Raw genomic sequence first — 23,084 nt, forward strand, 5'->3', positions numbered from 1 at the left:
ACACAAAGATCACTTACACGGATTGTGTTGAGTGACATGAGAAGTACAATGTTAAAGCCACTGTTTATACAGTTTATTCTAAAATATTTCCTCTAAAAGCTTAATGAGTTTCCTTTTCAATACCCAATTCCGTTCAAAGTGCTAAGTGCACAGACTAGCAGCAACTTTATAAAATTGTAAATAGTTGAACCTACCTGGTCATCACATATTGTTGGGCTAACTTCATCTTCCCTATCAGCTCTGCAAGGTCAGAGTTCAGAAGCTTCTGTGCCATCTCAATCTATTGAAGAAAACAAGACTGTTACATTTCAATCTGGTGGGATCAAATAACAGAAACAGTGAATACTAGTGTAATTTTAAAAATGTAAGCAAGATTTAATGATAAAATTGCAATATAAATGACTACTCAAGAGATTTTATAAAAAATACACAACAGCGTGTAATTACCTCTCTATGTGTACTGGCCGGAAGCTGTGGAAGAGTCTCATCCACTGTGGCCAATAATGTCCTCAATGCCAGACCCACATCCTGAAACACACACACACACACAGACCAGATTACTTTACAGAAAATTAGGACGTGAATTTACTTGCATATATGAAGAAATATTCAGAAAATATTATCAAGATCTACCAGGTTTAGGATTTCAGTAATATTTCCTACACATATAGAGGTAACCAGAGTGGAGAAATACATTAAGTATAAGCATAGGTACCACAACTGAAAACAACCCCTTGTAAGGCTAAAAGGTCAGATATAAAGAGTCTTGTTAACAGATGAGTCACAAATTATTAATTTGGAAAGAGCTGTTTTAAAATGCAGCCGTCTGAAAAGCTCTGCCTGTCACTGAATTGAAACAGGCTGTCACAGTGGTCATGGGAAGATAACATTAACCTGTATTAGAACAGCACTAATATGTTAATGCTTTCAAATCTTTAAGACAGATGTTTGAAGAGGGTGAAACTGAAAATGAAGCGACCCTTTGAGAAACAGTGATGAATATGAAAATGAGAGCTTGAGAGTTTCGTCTACCTTGACCATAGGAACGTATTCTTCTGGAGGAGCTGGCTGAATTTTGCTCGACATCTCGATCACAGCTTTGACCAATCCCGTCACGTTCTCGTACACTTTGTCGTTGGAGCGGTCCAGGTTGGCGGTGGGGGGCGGGCTTATCTCTTGAGGCTGCAGCTGAGCCAGGAGAGGACAAAAGAAACAATGAGTCACAGGCGGAGTGTTTCAACACACACACCTACAAGTCTGTGTAAGGACAGCGACACACAGATAACAAGTTCAGGCAATGATGATGAAGAATATGACCCTGTACAAATGAAAAAAATCGGAATGTTTATATAGACGCACAATAGTAAGCCTTTGCTTTCTGCCACTAGATGGCAGTAACACACTGGTATAAATAGATGTAACTAATGTGTCCATTTAACCCTGACCTCGCTTAACCCTTAATGATCTGTTTACTTTCAAATAGTGAAGACATGTTCTTGTGCTTGAATTGCTACTGAATTAAATTTTCAACACTGCTATGATAAATTATGTAAACCAAAAAAGTCTATAACATTAAAGCAGGTTTTTCTCTACGTTTCTTTACATCTGTATCTCCTCCCTTTCGAGGGTGGTCACTTTTGCATAATCAGTTTAAGACACCTGCTGCCAATACACTACAGCTCAGAACCTTTTACACATAATGGCCAGCTTCTACATCAAATAAATGAAAACCGTAAAAATACTACAAGCTACAGAAAAATGCTAAAGCAACAGAGGAGGAGGGATCTCTCTTTCATTTATATTACTATTTTGGATCCTACTCTGACAAAGTCTTTCACCTTGGCCTAGAAAACAAAATGCTAAGTGCATAATTTGTTCAAAAAGTGGACAAGAGGACAATTTCATGTTAGTATAAGACAATAAATAAAACTATTTGGATTTCGGATGTTAGCTAGAGTGAAAAAGACAGCAAAAAAGAAACCGCACTGGTGTTTACACAAAAATTGGCACTGAAGTGAATACTTGTGTTTATGTGTTTCTATGATAACTTTGTTGGACAGAGAAATCATTGAAAATAAATCAAATGGGCGTGATGGACTAGCAGACAAGACGCACAGTCTACACACACAGACAGTGTGCTGCTTACCCGCCAGGGCTAGAGGCCAACAGTAAGGCAGAGTGCAGGAGGAAGAGGAAGAAGAGGAGGGAGGGGAGGGGGAAGCCAAAGGAAAAGAAGATAAAAGGAAAATATTATAGCATTTAAAACATGCAAACCATATACTTAGTAAATGCATCCTTGTGTCTGTGCGTGCTTTTCTTAGAGGTGTCTTTTATTATTAGTGTGTTTGCGTGCAAGTGTTTCTGATCTGTGTGTGTTACTGTACCTTGACTCCATCGTTGTAACTGTCTCCGGTGTTTAGACAGGCCAGACTGCTCTGGGCTCCGGGTCGAGGGGGTTTCTTTGGGGGAGCTGCATGCTCTGCAGGAAACCATATATAAAAAGGTGAAAATTATTCCTCCTCATGGTTTTACTGTCTCATACACACCACTGCTGGACAAATAGTACTTTAACATTCTAAAACAGCTCTTCCTGAGGGAACTACAAGCTACTGATGTGGTAGTTCATTATCCATTTATAGTCAAGTCTATGAAAACGAAATGTGACATTGTTAAATTTGAGTTTTTACCTTGAGAAAACTCAAATAATACATTCCTAGTGACTAGTGATTCCACACATTGTAAAATCAGATTAGCTAAACTCTAAAACTATTGCCTCATAATCAAAACAAGTTGCCAATTCACTTTTCTTTAGATCAACCACTTGTTTAAGCTTACCATGATATAAACAAGTACACTGACAAAACATGTAATCCTTCAAAGTCTCCCAAGCGTAATACTATGTTTTTCTAATTATCCCATATTCGGCTGCATGCAAGGGCAGACAACATTGAGACTGACATGCTGCCTGAGTCCATTAAATAGAGGTTGTTTTGCTCACTAGCTGCAGAGTTCACAATCAGATCTCTCATATTGTGGCAACAGAGTCCAACTCTAAACACACACAGACTGACACTATCTGATGGCAGTCAGATACAGAAGCACAGCTATGTAATGGTTTATGTATGAACTGCATGCTTTGGGGATTAAGAGAAAGTAAAAGATTACAACAATAGTGGTTGTGTGTAATTACGGGCGGTTACTGGCTATTACCTTGTTTCCCAACGGGCTGGTATATGTGCTGGTTTCCCGTCTGCACAAAAAAACAAACAAAACATTTGGTTAACACATATCAAGAAAGTAAAAACAGGAATGTAGAACTTCACACGCAAAAACCCACATGCCGGTTATGAAAAATGTAGAGAATCCAGTTTAATTTACTTGTCACGTGACACAGCATCTCAATCTGTTCTTGTAAATCCACAACCTCATCTCCGGTCGAGGGGCTGTGTCTGTTTTCAGCGGTGTGTGGTCTAGCACTGCGTTACTTATGTTAACAAAAATATTCTGGGAGAAAGAAAAAAAATGTACCTCTTTTGTTAGTGCTACTCTTTAAAACCAGATAAAACCCGCAGCATGTCTTTTTGATTTGATGCTCGTGAGCCTTAAAGGATGCCACAGAACGCTGTATGTGTGCCAGACACGGTATATATATTTACTCTTGAATATCTGTTGTTTTTTCTCTGTGAGAAATCAGTTCAGAGGGTTGTGGTCTGACAACCACAAACACCCCAAAATACTACAGCATTTTACACACACGAACGAGGGAGATTTACCACCACAAACCACAGCCTATTCAATGGGAGGAGGACAAGCAGAGAGATGAATTACAGAGACAGAAATAGCTGGCCCATGGCAAAACAATGCTTGCTGGCATCAAGAACACAACAGACATCAACGTACAACTGTGCTCTCAGCTCTTGTTATTCCAACGTTAGGATAAAGTAACAATATAGCTCTGATCGACAAAACCATTTAGTTAACGCAGAAGGGCTGAGGATCTAAAAGAAACAACACTACAGGAGATGAAGTTACTTTTCAATACCACCTGTGCTAAAATAGTTAAAAGGTATGATCATGTTACTTATGTTTTGCTCAGTAAAAAAAATCTTTGAGTGAAAAATGTGCATCTGTCAGGCATATCATTGAGTTACACCACAGTGCTCCAAAAAATAACTGCGCTAATCTTTTAAGTGATCAGCCAAAACCGCTTCTTTGTCTTCCTTTACAAACACTGGTATCGTAGCAGGTCTGAACACAATCATACTGAGGTTGTAGCTAGTGATTATTTTAAATAAGTAAAGCTTGAAGACAAAGAAAGCAGTGTTCCTAGTGAGTAAGTAAGTAAGTATTGAAAACAAGATCCAGTTATATTGACACTCATACTTTTGGCTGCAGCTCCAGGCCCATGACTTTCTATAAGACAAGATCCACTATACTTTTCTCTCATGGTACTTTTGATGCTATTTAGAGTGTGGACAGACTTGAGCAGGGACATGCCAGCATGCTGAGTGACTGGGAGAAATACTGGGATAGAAAGAAAAACAAATATGGCAACTTGTTTTCTTGCAACAGTTCCCTATTAATAACTGGTGATGATGTGGGAATCCATTGACCCCTCTCTGGTGAACCCGCCCGACGGGTCACTTCCTGTCCCTGGATCAATGCCCCCTAACTCTAATCCAAACAAACACACGTTGGAGCCAATTGCATGAGTCCAACCACAATGTGGACTTCTGTCAACATTTGTCGTTATCAGACATCCTCCTCTCCCTTCCCTTTTTTAATGCGTGGCAAATGGTCATGACAGTAAAAATTAGATGGAGGATATGTGAGGCACAGTTTATTAAGGAGAAATATATCAGCTCCTTGTCAAAATGTATTTTTTCAAATGACTGTTATTGTCCCACTGCCTGCATAAGTAACATCAACTAACAGTGAGATGGAAGGCGACAGAAATCAGATGGAGAAAACAACTTACCGGTGGTTGAGGTCCACCGTCTTCTCTGTCCAGACTCCCTCTAGAGCTTCTAGAGTCTGGTTTCTAAACACATAAAAAAATAACCATTAAATTAAAATCTACATAGTTCTAGTAATTAAGTACTTGGCTGGTTTTAAATCAATTAGATATTAAACAAGGCAGATTTTAAGCTCTATATTAACACTTACGAAATCGTTTTTTCCAATGAACAGCAAGTCACATTGATTTTATTTGAGTGTATTTCATTTTTATTGCAGTTTATTCCTGGGAGTTTTTCTGAGACAAATACCCTTTCATGGCATGCCACCAGCTCCAAATCACATGCTGTCGCAAGACCAGTGCACTACAGTATACAGTGCAATTTTAGTCACTTAAACCAGTAGATAAGTAGTCATTTTTGCATTTAGATAAATATATTTTATCATAGACGAACTGCCATGTACAGCCTTTATACTGAAGGAGTACATGGAAATAAAACACCTTGAATTAATAATAACATGACCGTTTATACTCCACTAGCATCTTTTAAGGGAGAAAGTGCAGCTCTTGAAATCAAAGTTTAATCTGAAGTTCTACAATGATTATGTGAATGAGGAAATGAATGAGTGAAACACAGCAGTGAAACTCACGGTAAAAATAAACTCACTAACTTATGCATCCAAACCAAAGTCTTACAGCACAAAATGGAAACATACTGTACAAAGCTGCAGTGTCCAAAGGTGCAGGACAAACAGGGTTTTTCCAATTTAAGTTAAACATTTGAGGTTGACATTTAAACCAAAAATCCCCAGAAAAAAACACCAATAAACAAAGCCAGAAAAAACTACACATGATGACTTACACACACACACACACACACACACAACTTTCACACCATCTATGCCTACCAGTTTTCCAAGACAGGACTTGAAGACCAGCATTGCCATTTAGTTCATCAAAGTTGTCTGATGAACTGTTAGTGTCCGCTTTGTTGCGTCTGTGTTGCTATCAGCCTCTGATCTTATTGTGTCTCTCTATAGGCCCCTGCGCCTCTATGACTGTCTGCTGCTCTGTGCCAGCAGTTTCATCAAGACAAGATTTCAGATCCAACTCCAGCTTCCTGTCTGCAGCACACTTATATCTGACGAATGGAGGGAGGGAAGGAGAGGAGGAGGGATGGAGCAAGCTGCCAAGGAGCCGTCAGAGTGTAAGTGCACGTCTTCACCCTTCTTTCCCAAACTATTCAGTGTTCTCCTCCCTTTTCCCCCCTTCTCTCTTGCCCCTCCCTGAAGTGACAGTTTTATAAAAAACATCCATCCATCCAGTCCCACACACACACACACACACACACACACACACACACACACACACACACACACACACACACACACACACACACACACACACACACACACACACACACACACACACACACACACACACACACACACACACACACACACACACACACACACACACACACACACACACACACACACACACACACACACAGCTTTTCAGTAATCTTGTGTGTTGTCAGTTAGTGGTTGTGGGTCAAAGACAGACTGTTGACTGGGCTGTCAGATTGTCTTAGCCTATCATTAGCCTGGAATTCACACAGGCCACACCTGCCTTCAAACTCTCGCCCTCCCACACAATTACAATAAAATACTTGAGCAAAAACTCCAGAGAGATCCTTCAATCACTGCTCACAGAAAGATGCATCCTACATGAAATCCTCCTCCTCCTTAACCCCCCCTCATCAGAAGCATTGCTTTTCAAACTAGCTATATACACAGACAGCAATACACACTACTTATTTGTCTTTGTATGAGAATCACAAATACCATTAAATAAAGTTTCTTTCTCTAGGTTGTTTGTATGTACCGCATGTCTAATGTCGTTTCACTAAATGTTGTATGCATTATTTATCTCATGAAAGAACACATGTTTTTTTATTATTGATAACAGCGTAGCCAAATGCAGTTTGTGTCTCTAGGCTCAGATTATCGTGTTGCTTTGGCTCAAAAAGGAATGCAATGATCAAATTTAGGAGAAATAAACAAACAAATCATAAAACCACGGACATTTCACAAAACTCCTAACTTTTGGGGGAGTTAACTGATATTGATATGTATTAACTTCCAAAAGTACTTCAGTTTGTCTAAATAATATTCTTTTATATTTATCAAATTTATGGAAATTTGATTGTCCTTGAGGAGCATGTGATTTTTTTTTACTAGAGTCCATGCATCATGGAAGTAAAATAAAAATACACCAACAGCAGAACTGACAAGTCAAAGATGACAACTAAACGAGAAAGCTGCATTAAAAAGGCAACAATAACCCTGCACCACGCACAACATTATCAAACAAAAAGGACTTAGGGTTATTCAAAATGTAGCCACTTCTGCAGTCAAATATATACAGTATACGTACACTATTGTTTTTTCTAATTATGAGATTGCATCTGGTCTTACATTTTATTTGAAGTAGCATTAAAAAAATGGTGTTGTATTTAACTTGAAGGAATATGTCTGCAAACCTTTGTTTACTTTGCCCTTTACTTTATGCTTACAGAGTTCAACGTATCAAATTAAATCTTATGTTAAATCAACCGTTACATTCTTAGTATGTGTGTGTCTGAGAGTGTGTTTTCCAATGCGTGTGCTCTGTGTGTTACCAGCAGCCTTTCCTCCTGCTCCAGCCACCTCTGGTCCTCCTCCATCTGCTGTTGTTGTATCATCAGCTGTTCCTCCATAAACAGGCACTGCTGGCCTACACACTGCTGCATGTCTACTGCCCTGTCCTACACACCGACACAAACAAACAAACAAACAATGCAAGCGTGCAACAAAAGACAAGCATAGCAACAGACGTGCACACCAACACAGGGACACAGACACCAGACTGATGAGAGGCTGAACTGATATGATAGACACACACACTGAAAATAATGGGTGTAAATGGGCCGTAGATAAGGACCATTTAAATTAAATCTGTGCACTGGAAAAATTATTCAGGTAGAAGTTTTTATTCACAATTTCTCTTGAGGAAGAAAAAGGATCCTAATAATATTCAAAATTGTAGATTGTAAACACTTGAAAAATATATACTTAAATAAAATAATATGTTTTGCTATGTAAACTTACCTGTGTGTGCATATGTGTGTTTGAGTGTAAAATAGGTGTCCTACCTCCATCGCTGAGCCCCATAGTGCCATGTCGTGTCCATGCGGAACGGGAAGGTGCTGAGAGTGTGTGTGGACGTGGTGGCGGGGGTGTGTGTGTGCGTGGTGTGTGTCCAGCATGGCAGCCTGTGGCGGGTACAGGGCGCTGGGCACCGAGGGGAGGGTGTGAGGGCCGGGGTATCCTGCCATCTGATCCAGAGAGGGAGGAGAGAGGGAAAGAAATATGCTCACTGAGGTAAAAGTATGAAGATCATCCTCTACAAATATTCCTTTAGTACTATGCAGAATGTCTCTTTCAAAAGTTTTAATTGAGAATAAAATATTATATTGTTTAAACAAAAGAAAAACGATGGCCATGTACATAAAACAAGTACCAAATTGTACCTTGTGTTGTGAAGTCAAAAGAATAATATTTCCTCTAAACTATGGTGAAGTAGAAGTATTAAAAGCTTAAAACGTAGTTGTAGTTTGATGTAAAATGTAGTTTGTTACATTTTAAAAGCGACTTTTGTATATACAGTCTATGGCGTACCTGGTAGTGTCCAGGATGTTGGGGACTGGGATAAAAACCTTCACTGGAGCGAGGACTGGGATATCCTGGTCTGCTAGGCTACAGTCAGAGACAGAGACAGAGACAGAGACAGAGACAGAGAGAGAGAGAGAGAGAGAGAGAGAGAGAGAGAGAGAGAGAGAGAGAGAGAGAGAGAAAGAGAGAGATAGAGGAATAAAAAATACAGGGGAAAAATAAAAGAATACAGTTAGAACGCTTGTTCAACATTTTCCCAAGATAAACGTTAGAGGTCGGGACGCCGGGGTCATTCAGTCAATCCACACACAAACCCCTCGGAGCTGTTTGTGTGGCTGGGTTAGCTATCAATCAAAACAGGGAACACCCACTGGGCTGCAAGTCCAGCAAGCTGTTAGTCGAAATGGCGCTAAATAGTTTCCCTACATTACACATATGGACATACATGGGCTATCGGTATAAAGTATGTGATATTGCTGTTTCCCCATCCCTGGGGTCTGTGGTTAGATGTGATGCAGAGTGTACGAGGTGTTATGGTTGCAGGTTCACCAAAGACTTTTCTTTAAAGTATAGTTTTTCTTCTAATTTGGAAAAATAGCACGTATTTTTATTGAAAGGTTAAAAGTGGTGTAAAATGTAAGACTTTTTATTCCTAGCTTGTGCCAACTACTGATGGTTAAAGGAACAGAAGTTAATAGAGGAGCGCGAGTCGGCTTCTCATCTCTATTCTTTAAATTTGTATTCCTTTGCCTTGGGCACTAATGGCTAAAAACAGAAGTGCTTGGTGAACCCACAACCTTGTTGCTTCTCTTGGTTTCTGGTGATTTGTTGTGATGAAGCTGTTGAAAGCTGATGAGCAGTTTCCCCTCTCAGAAGGACTGCAGTCTTCATGATTTGAACCTCTCTAACACAGAGATCATTTCTAGCACAGCAGTGGTGTAACCTCTACCTTCCACAGTCTCTCATAGTAGCTTTCTCTGGACCACACCTCCGACAGCAAGACAAGACACAAAGACACACAGGGAGGGAGACAGACAGCAAAGAAAGGCGGGGAGGGAGGGAGAGAAGGGGAGAGAAAAGGAAAAACAGTAGGAAGGGAGGGAGTACATAGAGAAGCAGACAAGACAAAGAAACTAAAGACGAGACAAACAGGAGCTTTAAAGACTCTCAGAGCGGCAGACAGAGAGGGAAACATACAGCATGTTGTGAACATGCTCACACATGGAAAGACACAGGGCTCCTTCACAAGAACAAAATTACATCTTGGAAGTTTAAATCGGCCCAAAACTGATTCACAGGCCTGTGGTAGTCAATCCAAGTAGTTACCGGGGAATACCCAGTTTAAAAAAAAAACACAGGGACAACAGACAGACAGACAGACAGACAGACAGACAGACAGACAGACAGACAGACAGACAGACAGACAGACAGACAGACAGACAGACAGACAGACAGACAGACAGACAGACAGACAGACAGACAGACAGACAGACAGACAGACAGACAGACAGTTTAATGAGGAAGTAGTTGTACTAGAGAAAGACATATGGGGAACTGTCTGCTCCGTTTTGGATGAATGTTTGAATGTAAGAATGAATGACAGAATAAATAAATAATGCAATGTTGAAAAATGTTGAAAAATGTTGAAAAATGTTGAAAAATGTTGAAAAATGCTTTTTTACTAGCCAAGTTTGGGGTCCCCATTGTTACCTCTACGTCGGTTCAGGGTGTATTTTCAGCATCTGTTAAAAATGTATATTTATGGCTTGTCCCCTCAAATCTTAATCCAAATGGATGTGAGCCAAATAGACAACTTTAAAATACACATTTGCGTAGGGAAAGATCAATGTTACAAGATGAAACTAGGCATCACTTTTAACGTACACTACCTGTACTTATATTTACAGTATTGGTATCTTTTAATAATCTTTTTCTTTGTTTATTCCTTTTTTGTGCACTGGGACAAAGGAAACTGAATTATGTTATGTACCTTTATGGATGACAATAAAGCATCCATTGTGTCTTATATTTGGGTTTTAAGAAACAGTTTTTAAACACGGAGCTTGAAAAAAGAAAATCTATTTTTCATTATCTCAAGCATTTAAACTATTTCTGGGTAGAATATTTTGTAGACTGTAATTGGGATTACTTTCAAAATGAACTTGTTGTTGTGAAACACATACTGCTGTTACCAACATGTAGACCAATGGCATAACTCTAGGAAGAATTTTAAGTATGTTGAGGGGCACAATGTAATTAAGATTTTCTTTTGACTTCATGTATCTCTCTGGGGCACAATTCATCGACTCCCACACATTCATCTATCACCAGAAAACAGACTCACAACAGGAATTTATTCCAGCTGTTCTAACATGTCGTTTAGCAAATGGCCAAACAGAACATTGACTAAAGAAACATCTTATTTTATCCAGCTATTTTTTGTCATAATCCATCACTGACGGTGATATATTTGATTTTTGCAGTATTTCCTTATATGTTAACATGAAAGTGAGTTTTAAAAACTTAACAAGCATTGAAAGTAATAATTCTTTCCATGCAGGAGATAGGGTGAAGTTAAAGCTCATTGGGAGGACTAAACGCTCCTTCCGAAAAAAGGGTCACCTACCAAAACAAACTCAAGTGTAATACTACTTGGCCAGAACCGACAGAGAGGTCATGCTGAAGAGAGTCAGATCTGAATAAGCAGGCTGGTAGAGACAGACCTTTCAGGTAACTCTTAGTGTGTATTCATAGTAACTGTTTGTCCTAGCTATCACAAATGATTACAAACTTCAATGTGACTTAATTCAAAACAGAATGTAGTATGAATTTTATCAAATGGTTAAAGCTCTTTCCTCCTAACAGGGCTGAGACCCGGTCCTGTGGAGTGGAAAAGTTGTTGAATTATAGCAGCATTAGTTCTAGACTTTGGGTTCCCCCTAGTGTAAAGAATGTTGCTAACATTTTTTTTGACCTTGCTCTATATCATTCAGTTTGATTTATATTTAAAAAGCAGGTTAAAATGTATTTTGATTAATATATGCATATTTGTTTTCTGGCTTACCCATGATCTACTGTACCTAAGTCCTATGTGTGTAAGAGGTGTCTGTCTGTTAGTCACAGGATTTAGGATTTATGTCGGGCACCCTGAACAGGCTAGAAATAGGATACAATAATCCCAGGACACATCAACACAATGCCTGACACAAATATCTGTAACTACATCCAATCACGACAGAGGACATTCAGCAGCATGTCCAACATAAATAACACATGTCATGCAAAAACATGCTCATTTTAAAGTTATTGGTGTTGTCAAGCATTGTTTTAAAAACCACTGCACTCAGTAATACTTAATGATCCAAAAATGAGTTTGCATTTGTGGATTCGTTCAACAAAAAATGTTGCAACATTTCTCATAATACGTGTAGTTCAGGTGTAGACTGTGTAGAAAGGTAAGTCAAGGGACTGAATGCAGTGACTCACATAATGATATTTTTTAATAAAGGATACCCAAGAATGTCTTTATTCTGTAATTTAAAGGTTGCTTATTTGTCATGAATTCTTAGTTAAGAAAAATATCACAGGATGAAAAGAAGTAACCTTAAAAAAAGGTTGTTTCTTCATGGTTGAATGCACTTATTGTAAGTCCCTTTGGATGAAAGCATCAGCTAAATGTAATGTAATGTTGAAATAGATTACAGGTAAAAAAAGAGGGAATTTTTATTTTACATGATGTATCAGCAGTCTGTAATCAATTCCTTGAATCTTGAATTTCTCCCCCTTGGATATTTATTAAAGGGGCTACACTCTTGAATGTTGCAACTTTTTTGATAAAGACACAAGTTAGTTTTAGTAATCAGAAAAACAGCTTTAGCTCAGTTTAACAGAACACCACCTGCCTTCATGTGTCTTTCTGAGCAGGGGATTGAAAAAACTGTATTGGTAGCTACAGGGAGGCTTGGCATTTGACTGGGTGGATGGTGGTGGGTGGAGGACAGAGAGCAGGCAGAAGGTCTCGCTGTACGTGGAAGAGTGAGAGGGGTAGGAGAGAGGAGCAGGGGCCTGAGCGGGGGCCTCCCAAAGGACTTCACAGCAGGGTGTTGGTGCGAGGGGTCACAGTCAGTTTGTAATGGAGTACTGGGATTAGTTTGGCTGCCGGGGTGAAAGCTGCGCTGCAGAGTTAGGGTTTTAGGATTAGAATTTGACTCTGGCTGGATGTTTTGGATGGTGTGGGGACAAATATTTGACATGCTGCGGGGCAGAGCGTTTAGGTTAGGACTCAATTGGGAGAGTTGTGGGGCGGAAAGCCAGGGATGGGAGATATTTGACTTTGGCTGGGATGAACAGAGCAGGTGACCGTTAGTAGACGGATCGCTCTTGTGGGGACAGCTGCCATTGGACCAGCTCTCTGAACTGTTGTGAGGTGGAAAGTGGAAGTTAGCATGAGATCGCAGGGGTAAGCCAGGTTTGTATTCAGGATTAAACTTATTGTTGTGCTGAGAGAAAGAGCGATTGTAAAAAGTGGAGTTTTGAAGAGGATGTGATTGAGGCTGAGGGTTGGGAGGAGAGGGAAAGTGATGGGGAAATCGCAGAGAAGATGAGTAGAGCGGAGCAGCGGGTAGGTGAGAAGAGGTGAAGGGAGACGAAGGATGAGGGTTTCCAAGGCAGAGGGAAAGCTGTGAGGCAGAGCGCTGGTTTTGATGGCAATGGTGGTGAGGTGAAGGAGCAGAAAGACAATCCAGACTGAAGGTGGGCTGCAGGGAGGGGCGACGGCTGGGCTGCAAACAGAGAGACAAGGGTAGAGGACGAACACAAGGAAATAAAAAAGGTATCATAGAAGATAGGGATATGTAGTAGACAGGTGAGAAAGATAGGGAAGAGCTGAAGCCAAGACTGTAACCAAAGCCATACAACATAAAATGTTTTACAAACAAGGAAAAAATGTACCCTCAAATCAAAGCATTTAATAATGTTGTTGTTAATTAAACTAAACTAAATGTAACATTTACAAAAAACAGCATGATTAAAGTAGCACATCTCTCAACCTAAAACCTACTGTTCAACACATATGGCTTTAGTTATGACCAAGAGTAGCAGTTAGCAGATGCTAACAGCAGGGGCATTGGGGGGAGCAGCAAGAGGGGGTGAAGCAGCCAGCAGCTGGGGAAACAAGCTGTGAGTTGGGACGGTGCCAGTGGGGGGGTGGGCATTAGGAGAGAACGATTTGAGAAGTAATTTCATTTTCTTTTTCAGGAAACTGAGCAACATTACACATTGAAAGTAAGATAAATGATCTAGGGCTATATGATTATAACACAAATTTAATATGTCTTCCTTATAAGGAGAAATGCCTACATTCTGTCTAAACACAAGCTTTTCAGTTACATTTTTTTAAATACAATTTATCAAAAACACGAAAAAGCTCAAAAAAGTCAAAGGTACCACATTTTTGCTTATTTAAAAGTGCATTTCCCCTATAATTTGGAACTTGAACTACATGCACCGAACACTCCTTGAAAAGTCGTAATTCAAAGCTAGGACACGTTTTTTTTTAATCATAGTAAGAAAACCCTACTTTACAACTGACTCCATTCCAGGGCTTCTGCAGAAACCTTGCATGTTCAAACTAAAGGACTCATTAAATCAAACAGTTACCAGATTATTAATTTCAATGTCTTGACATTAAATGGTGAACAATCACTATCATGTGTGAGCAAAACAGACAACAGAAAATATCACCAAATCATCATGAAAGCATGTCAGAGAGGCTAACGAAAGAGAGCCTGGGTCCCAAAGATCAGGGTGTCTCATTGCCAACAGACAAACAACAGATACTCAGACAATTTATTACTACAGCTGTTGCACTCATACCAACATACACACACACAGAGACACACACACATTTGGTGTGGAAGTGCCTTACTTTTGGTGGTGCTTCATCAGACCCTCCGGAGTCCCAAGATACAGTGACCTGCCTCCTCATCTCCATCCTGCTCCTCTCCTTCTGCTGGAGTTTCTCCTCCTCTAGTATAGTGCTGGAAAAGAGATAAAACCCAACATGATCAAACACAAAACGGTAATGGGATCTTTTTTTTTTGCTAGTGTCAACTCATTTATACTAGCACTGGAAAATAAAAGAAGCGCACTGACAGAAATAAGTAGATGTGTGTTTCTGTGACAATCTACAGCATAAATGAACATTTAGTATTTTGCATTAATACATTTTGTAGTTGTTATTTTAAACAGTGTTATGGTACCGCATTTTCGGCAATAGATTTTATCTTTATTGTCCACCTTTATTGTAAATGCTTGCCGTAAAAACCAGACAACATAACAAGCAGGCAGTCAGTTAGTAAAAAAACACATAGAAAAACATTATACACAACAAACATTAAACCAGTCCGTGAAAATGACTGGATTAAATCATCTTAAATGAAATGTTAAGAATAGGCCATGTATAATGTGGATAATGACTTACATGAACCAGCCAGATGATGAAAATACCTATCACTTATTAAATGAAAAAGTGTAAAAACCTAAATGTACTAAGTGAAACAAGCAGACCAACTACTACCTGCCCCACTAGAAAATATGAGGTGCAGAGTTTTGCAGTATATCCTACACGACTATGTAAACACATAAAAAAAGGTTGGTTTTAAATTTCAACCGTCAGCTTGAATAGTTTTCTGTCACCTAGAAATATCAAAACTCACCGACTCCAACATCATAAACACACACAGCGTTAACAGTATCAGCTTCAATACTTTGTGCTTTGACACCCAAACTCAGGCATAAAGAGCATTCCTCCCACTGTTTGTACAGAGCATCAAAACAGAAACTACCAACATCTTAAGAGGAACAGATTCCTTTTTTTGAATGAAAGGTCTTGCTGCTAAGTAACTTACTACCATTACATTTCCTGAGAATCACTAAGCAAATAGAGTAATAGAATAAGATTAACCCTACAACCAAATAAGTCTCTGTTACAGCAACTAAATCAATACATTTATGAGCAATATTGCTTAAGAATAAATTAAAGCACATGAGAGTTTAAGCAATGTCCCACGCACCAAACCCAACATTTTTAATGTCTTATGTCACCAAAGATACCACACTGAATGTACCCGCTAAAATTATCCTTACTGACCTGTTCCCTGGGAAAAGTGCTGCTAAACCAAACCCAGACTCCCAGAGGAAGGAGCTGCTGCTGGTTCCACACAACCGAAGACTGACTGGAGGAAAAATCCAGCACACAGTCACACACTCTTTCTACTCTGCTTTCCTCAACAAGAGCTATTTCTGGTAACAGCATTACCCTCCTGTTCTGTTGTCTCCTGCCGTGTGTGTGTGTGTGTGTGTGTGTGTGTGTGTCCTTGCACCTGTCAAAGTCAGTCTCCTGGCAGGTCCTCTTTCCATCACAACAAACATTTGTAGAAGAATATCAGTTTTCCTCTAAATTATTAAGCAGTTAAAACACATTGAACACGGACCGGCTTAAAACAACTACAAAAAACAGATAGAAAGTATAATATCAGAATAATTTATAGACATGTATATTAGTTTATTTCATTATTATTATTATGGTTTACATTTCCGTTTTTTCTCTTGATCAGCATTCAGCCTTTAGTGCTAAACTCTCCTGATCCTATGAATTAAAACAATAAAAAACAACAAAAAAAACACACGGTTTGCATTCAAACATGTTTAGAAAGAGCTTTACTACTGGGGAATAGATTTTTCAAAGCATAACCACATTGTAATACTCTCTGTTCTCCTTTTTTATCCAGACGACCAGTCATGACTGAATCTGCCCACATTGCATCACAATTCAACAGCAAATTGAATCATGCATTAATCTGTTTGACGACAAAAACATCACCTGGCAACACCAGCGCCTTTCCCCCACCTACACCACACTGACACATGGAAAAACAAGGCCTGCTTAGATTATTTACTCAGGCTGGGCTGACAGGACAACTTGGACTTTTCAGCACCACCCTGCTTCACGCTCACACACTTCTCACCTGAGAGCTGCCCAGTACAACATCATCTAAACCAGGGGTCTCCAACCTTTTTCCCTGCGAGAGCTACCTTTAGAGAATAAAAATGACGGAGAGCTACTTGTGCTTTATATCATGTGTAACATTTATTCACACGTATCTAAATCACCTGAATAAGGTTTCGTTTGGCACAAGCATTTACGAAACCTCCATCCAACACTCACCATTTGTGTAAGAACATTAAAACTCAAATTAAACTCATCAATGTGGACGCATGTCTATGCATTTCTTTATCTTTTCAGCTATCACTGATAAACTCACATAGTTTTTGCATAACATTTACAAAACACTGACCTCTAATACTCACAGTTTGTGTGAAAACATAGCCAAAATTGAACTCATCAGCATATACATTTCTTTATCTGTTCAAACTATAAAACATATTATTAAACTCACATATTTTTGCATAACATTTACAAAACACTGACATCTAATTCCCACACTTTGTAAAAATATAAAGGTTGAACTTATCTGTTTGTGCATGCATTTCTTCACATTTTCAACTCACACCTTTGCAATCACATACGCTACTATTGATGACAAACAATCATATTTCAGTCATTTATTCACTAGCCTACATATTCAGTCAAGCACCTTTAGTTAGTGAGATACCTGGCACTGCATGGACCCAACAAGAGAGCTGTAGGCGGGAATATACCCACTTAAGTTCACTCTTATATATTCTTTCAAATGTTCATCTGTCAGTGTTGTTCTGAACTTAGATTTGATGACATTCATGTCAGAAAAAGAAAAGGAAAATTCACAGAGGTATGTAGACCCAAACAAAGCAGCTGTCTTCAGAGCTGCTTGACTTTGTTTGAGGATAAAGGATTCCCTTTTTATGTTATTATCCCACTACTGCAGCAAGAAAAGAAACATCTGTGTCAAGCTATGAATTGAACCCATTGATGCAGCAGCATCCAGTGAATGCAGCACATTTGTACACAAAGTTGTGTGCAGAAAAATAGAAAAGATAGACAAATGATCAGACTACAGACTGACAACACAACTTTAAGGAAGCCTGATAAAACAAAAAGGCAGAATATAAAACGAGACAGTACTTTACCTTTAAAACAAGCAGACCCAATAGCTCTGGAGTATATCCAGACAAGCTCTTTCAGAGAAATAATGTCACCGCTAAAGCTGCACTCAGCACTGAGTTGCTGCTGAAGAGTAGCCACAAAAGATCCCAGCAACGCTAAAAGGGTAAAATGTGCAACTCCTGGCAGGATGACACAAATACGCTCTGTTGTAGCTGAACACAAAGTCTGCACGCTACAGTAGTTCTCCTTTCATATACTATATTTTTTCTTACTCACTCTGTTCTTTGTAAATCTGTAGCTCCTGGCAGCTGCCCACTGTGTACACACACACACACACACACACACACACACACACACACACACACACACACACACACACACACACACACACACACACACACACACACACACACACACACACACACACACACACACACACACACACACACACACACACACACACACACACACACACACACACACACTCTAGGAAAACTGTAGTAGTAGCTGAGAGCTTCATATTTGGCAAGAGAGACCTATAATTGATATTATGATATAAAGGCCAGCCAGATCGAGAGTAAACCAAACTGTATAACCTTATATGGCACTACTTTTCCCTATTAATAGCCAGCGACCACATTTAACGTGGTCAATATTGACTTGGTTTCCAAGACACTGGATGAGGCACATTGGGGGCTCCTCACTAGTTCTTCATGCCAATATATCACAGTAAATTAAATAATTGTTCTAAATGTTGTCGGATAAGCACTCAAATGCAGTTAGGTGTACTTTTCCGCACTGGGTTATAAGCACATTACAACATGTAACCACACAAACTGTACATTGGTCGGACTAATGAGTAGACCTCCATGATGTCAGGGACAGTACTTGTTTGAAACCCAAATTAAAAAAAGGGTAAGATCAAGATGACACAATGAAAATGTGGAAGAGAATATGAGAAGATAAGAGCAGAAAAACTGCAGTTTGAAAGTACAAAAAGAGATTGCAAGAAGACTAAAATGGGGGGTAAAAGAGGACCGCTGACATTGAGAACATTGGCAGTGTAATTGTGATGGAATTTAAGGTGTTGGTCACGCTGGTTTTAAGCAAACTCATAAAAACCACAGGAGTGAAATGTGCACTCTTATTTTCCTGTTTCTGAGTTTTAGAGAGAAAGAGAACAAGAGGGAAAAAGTGCATGTTGAATTGATTTTAAGGCATTTTGCTGTGCGGCTGAAACATGTTTTATCTAAGTATGTATGTGAGAGCAAGCCTCAGAATTAGCATCTTGGCGTTGTATTCCTCCTTCAACTAGTTTAGTTACATCCATCGTTTGGATTTTAACGATTCTGGTTCTGATTCCGGTTCTGCTTTTTGATCCTGTTTTTTTTCGGTTCTTGATTTTGGTTCTTGATTTCGGTTCTTGATTTCGGTTCTATACCCTGCTTCATAAACAATACTGACTTCCATCTGGTCAATTTTGTCTCAGAGTGTGGGGATGGGATAGGTTGACACTGGCCAGCAGTTAATGGTTAGAAAAATCATAAAGGCAAACTGGTAAAAAAAGAGGCAGCTAACATCGGGAATGCCGCTGTTGTGTTTGAAGAAATATAAAGAGCAAGCAAACTGCGTACAAAATGTAATCCAAGTAGTGTACTGGTGTCTCAGCTGAGGCTCATATGCTGCTGTTAATTAAATAAGTAGATGGATGGACAGATGGGCAGACAGACAGACAGACAGACAGACAGACAGACAGACAGACAGACAGACAGACAGACAGACAGACAGACAGACAGACAGACAGACAGACAGACAGACAGACAGACAGACAGACAGACAGACAGACAGACAGACAGATGAGTACTTTATTGATCCAAATTTGGGAAGTGTTTCCATTAGAGTAATATAAAAGACAAGGCATGGTACTGTAAATTATTGTGAAATTAATGTAAGATCTGTGTTGGAAGTATACATCATCAGCTGTTTCTACTGTAGAGCTTCAGGATCACTTCCCAAATACTGCAGGTCTGTTCATGTCTTCATGATTATGAATTGTTGAGTCATGGTGGCTGGGAAAAGCTCTACTCCTACTTTAAGCTTACATAAGTCTAATGTTTGCTGTTACTTTATTCTGCGAAACTATTGATCATAACTTCATTGTTTTACGGGATGTCAGAAGGAGGGTGTTAGATTTAAAATCTGTTGCACATAGGAGAGCCAAAATTCTGAAGAGGCATTACAACACTGCAGCGCATCTGAAATGTAGTGATACTCAACATGTTGGTGGGCCTGATTTGTGAAGGCGTACTGGGAGAAAACTATGATCTGAGAGCTATGGGTGTTTTTTTGGCTGCCAGCATGCTGTGATTAGCAATAATTGTATCACATACTGTAACCCCACACCAGCAGATATAAATCATCAAACATGTCAGATTTATGGAGTTTCTCTCCTCTGCAACTGGCACACAATGTTACCTTATTTCTCAAAGTCGCCGTTCTCATCGACCCTCAGTACATTAATAAAACTGTTACAAATTGTGAACTGTTTTGCCAAGTTCTTTTAAGACATAATATGACTCATGAATACGTTGGACTCTTCCCCACTGAAAAGGGGAATATCACAGTGATGACTTTCTCAGGGACTACCGCAGCAAAATGTTTTAAAGAAGCGTAAAGTGTTGTCTAGCTCCGCCTTATCTGATGAAAGCGTGGCCGGCTCATTGTCTCCTGATGGATAAGATCTCTCTGTTTCCAAATCTGTCTCCGGGAAAAGATGGTAACAAGGCAGTGATGTATCATTTAACAAGGATGAGGCGTGACCGAGATAACTCTTTTAATCTATCTCTGTCATCATCATATCTTTGTTGCCATGCCAACCATACAGTCATCAGCCCAAACAGGATGTTATGTATTTGGACAGTTTTGTTTTGAATCCATTTGAAAAGAAACAGTAATGACTTTGAGGTTAAAGAGCTGACATCAAGGTTAAAGTGGGGGTGATGAGCCACGTAGGGTATAATTAACTTGAATACTAGAATATAGATTATTCATCCAGTGTGGATGTAAACAATGCCAAACACTCTTAAAGGTGAAAACGATAAAAAGTGATTTAAATTGAATATAATTAAAGCTCAGCACTTTGCAAACTTAAAAAAATAATAATCTGCAAGTTTAAAATATTCTTAAAATGTGTTGAAAATTATAATATACAATTTTCTATGCGTAGAATTTCGTTTGTAGTGACATTACATTATATTTTTTACATTAAGCTTTTACCCAAAGTGACTTACACACATTCAATACTGCGGGCAATCCCCAGAGGAAAAACTTGGGCTGAAGTGTCTTGCCCAGGTCTCCGAATACCACCGCACTATCCCACTGAGCCATAGCCTCCCTACATTAATACAAGGTCTGTGGCAATGCTCCCACCATACATAGCTTTGAAACAGGAAATGAGTTCCCCACTGTCTTCAAGTCATTTTGTAAAGATGATTAAAATGAATGTAGTATATAACACTGGATTAAATCAGAGCAGACAAAAAGCCAGGACAATAAAATGATCCAGTCTGCCTCTTCAATGAAAAAATAAGAAGATATGTAAATGAGACCCCAGCTGGATAAAATCTACGTCCTTCTGCCTACCATACTGTATCAGAATGGTGAGAAAGACAAAAGTATAGTATGTGGCATGTGTAAATGCAAAATACTTCCACTCATCTTGTTAGATTATATGACTAATACAGACAGTGACACCTGCTGTCAGGAAGGTGTAACGACCACTTCTTCTGGTAAAAGTAATTAACTGTGGCACAGTCCTTTATCCTAACTACAACTGAGAAAGTAGTATAGATTAACATCCAGAAGGATCAAATATGCCAACTAAATCAGACTTGCTGATAGTAACGTTTTGAAACGGAAACTAAAATAATCATTATAGGGGTAGATATGGGGGAGGCTATCTTACTCCGCACAGCACTAAGCGCCTGGGAAACGCCTTTGTGCCTGTAACCATCAGGCTGCACAACAAGGGGTTAACCATGTGACTCACTGACAATAATCCGGACTGCACATAAAACCTGCAAACTTGCACTTTTGCACAATAACTTTGACCTGCACTCTCTTTCTGAACACATACATGTGTATATTTTTTACAATACTGTTGTTACTTATCTGTATATAGGCCTATATATCTTTTTGTTTTTATTTTAAATTTGTGTTTTATAACCCTGTGTGAACCTGTACTGTTTTTCCTCTTCTCTGTTGCTGCTTAAACACTCAAATTTCCCCACGGGGATTAATAAAGGTACATCTTATCTTATCTTAGTAAAACATACATTTTTCAATTTCTATGTGCTATTTCAAGCTTCTTCAACTCAATGCATTAGACCTACAACTTACTGAGAGTGACAAAAAAATGCCTATTAAGCTTCTTCCTCTGATGTAAAATATATATTCTGACATAATAATTTATCTTTCTGTCAAAGAAGAAAAAAAGAGTAAAAAGAGAAAGAGCATCAGTGGTTTGTGTCCTTGAGCAAGACACTGAACCCCACATTTCTCACACTTAAAAGACAAACACTTAAAGTAAACCACTATATGTTTGCACTCAAAGATACACTGAAAGACAATCACACACGCTCACACCACACTCCGTTAAGTACCTCAGTTGTGTTTTGAGTTCAGTGAAGCGTGGCCTCTTGCTGGGATCATACGACCAACACTTTGTCATCAAGCTGTACAGAGTAGGAGGGCACTGAGGGGGCATCGCCAGGCGCTCGCCGTTCTCTATTCTGCCGATGACATCGTTGTTCTTCACACCCTGGAAAGGCTTGATACCGAACATTAGGATCTCCCACATACAGACACCTAGGGAAAGACAGAAAAAGTCAGTCACTATGAGACTGAGAGAGCCACATCTTGGCTCCCAAATGCTGCAAAAAGCTGAGAATAGAGAGTGAAAAAGTATACATTTAATTCTAAATTGAAAAACCTTGATTGAAACGGACATAGTGGCGAAGAAGAAAGCAAGAAAACAACACATTTAACTCACCAAACATCCAGACGTCACTGGCTGTGGTAAATCGTCTGAAGTTGATGGATTCAGGAGCCATCCATTTAATAGGTAGTTTACCTTTAGACGCTAAAAAACAGAAATCAGAAGGACAGAGTTATGTTTTAATGATCAGCTCAAATCATGTCAGTCCAATGAATAATAATGCTGATTTTCTCCGAAGATCATGATGGACCAAAGACAGTTAAGAGGAGAGGGTTAAAGGTCTCCTATTATGCTCTTTTATGGCATATA

General features: G+C 39.2%; 1 protein-coding gene across 12 annotated transcripts in view; it reads right to left on the bottom strand.

Moving 5' to 3' along the window:
* The window catches only part of LOC134862465 (focal adhesion kinase 1-like), a 57,579-nt gene that overhangs the window by 2,806 nt on the left and 31,689 nt on the right, over positions 1–23,084 (bottom strand). For 10 of the 12 annotated variants that reach the window (XM_063880420.1, XM_063880423.1, XM_063880418.1 and 7 more), the window contains 12 exons: positions 22,830–22,919; positions 22,441–22,645; positions 14,600–14,711; positions 8,680–8,757; positions 8,154–8,336; positions 7,641–7,766; positions 4,979–5,041; positions 3,211–3,250; positions 2,385–2,479; positions 1,033–1,188; positions 448–528; positions 195–280 (listed from right to left, as the gene is read on the bottom strand). In XM_063880420.1, coding sequence (XP_063736490.1) covers positions 195–280; positions 448–528; positions 1,033–1,188; positions 2,385–2,479; positions 3,211–3,250; positions 4,979–5,041; positions 7,641–7,766; positions 8,154–8,336; positions 8,680–8,757; positions 14,600–14,711; positions 22,441–22,645; positions 22,830–22,919 — 1,315 coding nt within the window. Of the gene's footprint in view, positions 1–194; positions 281–447; positions 529–1,032; positions 1,189–2,384; positions 2,480–3,210; positions 3,251–4,978; positions 5,042–7,640; positions 7,767–8,153; positions 8,337–8,679; positions 8,758–12,371; positions 13,455–14,599; positions 14,712–22,440; positions 22,646–22,829; positions 22,920–23,084 lie in introns of those variants that run through there. The other 2 variants (XM_063880428.1, XM_063880429.1) reach the window with 2 other exon arrangements.

The sequence above is a fragment of the Eleginops maclovinus genome, chromosome 3, assembly GCF_036324505.1.
Source record: "Eleginops maclovinus isolate JMC-PN-2008 ecotype Puerto Natales chromosome 3, JC_Emac_rtc_rv5, whole genome shotgun sequence".
NCBI classification, from domain to species: Eukaryota; Metazoa; Chordata; class Actinopteri; order Perciformes; family Eleginopidae; genus Eleginops; species Eleginops maclovinus.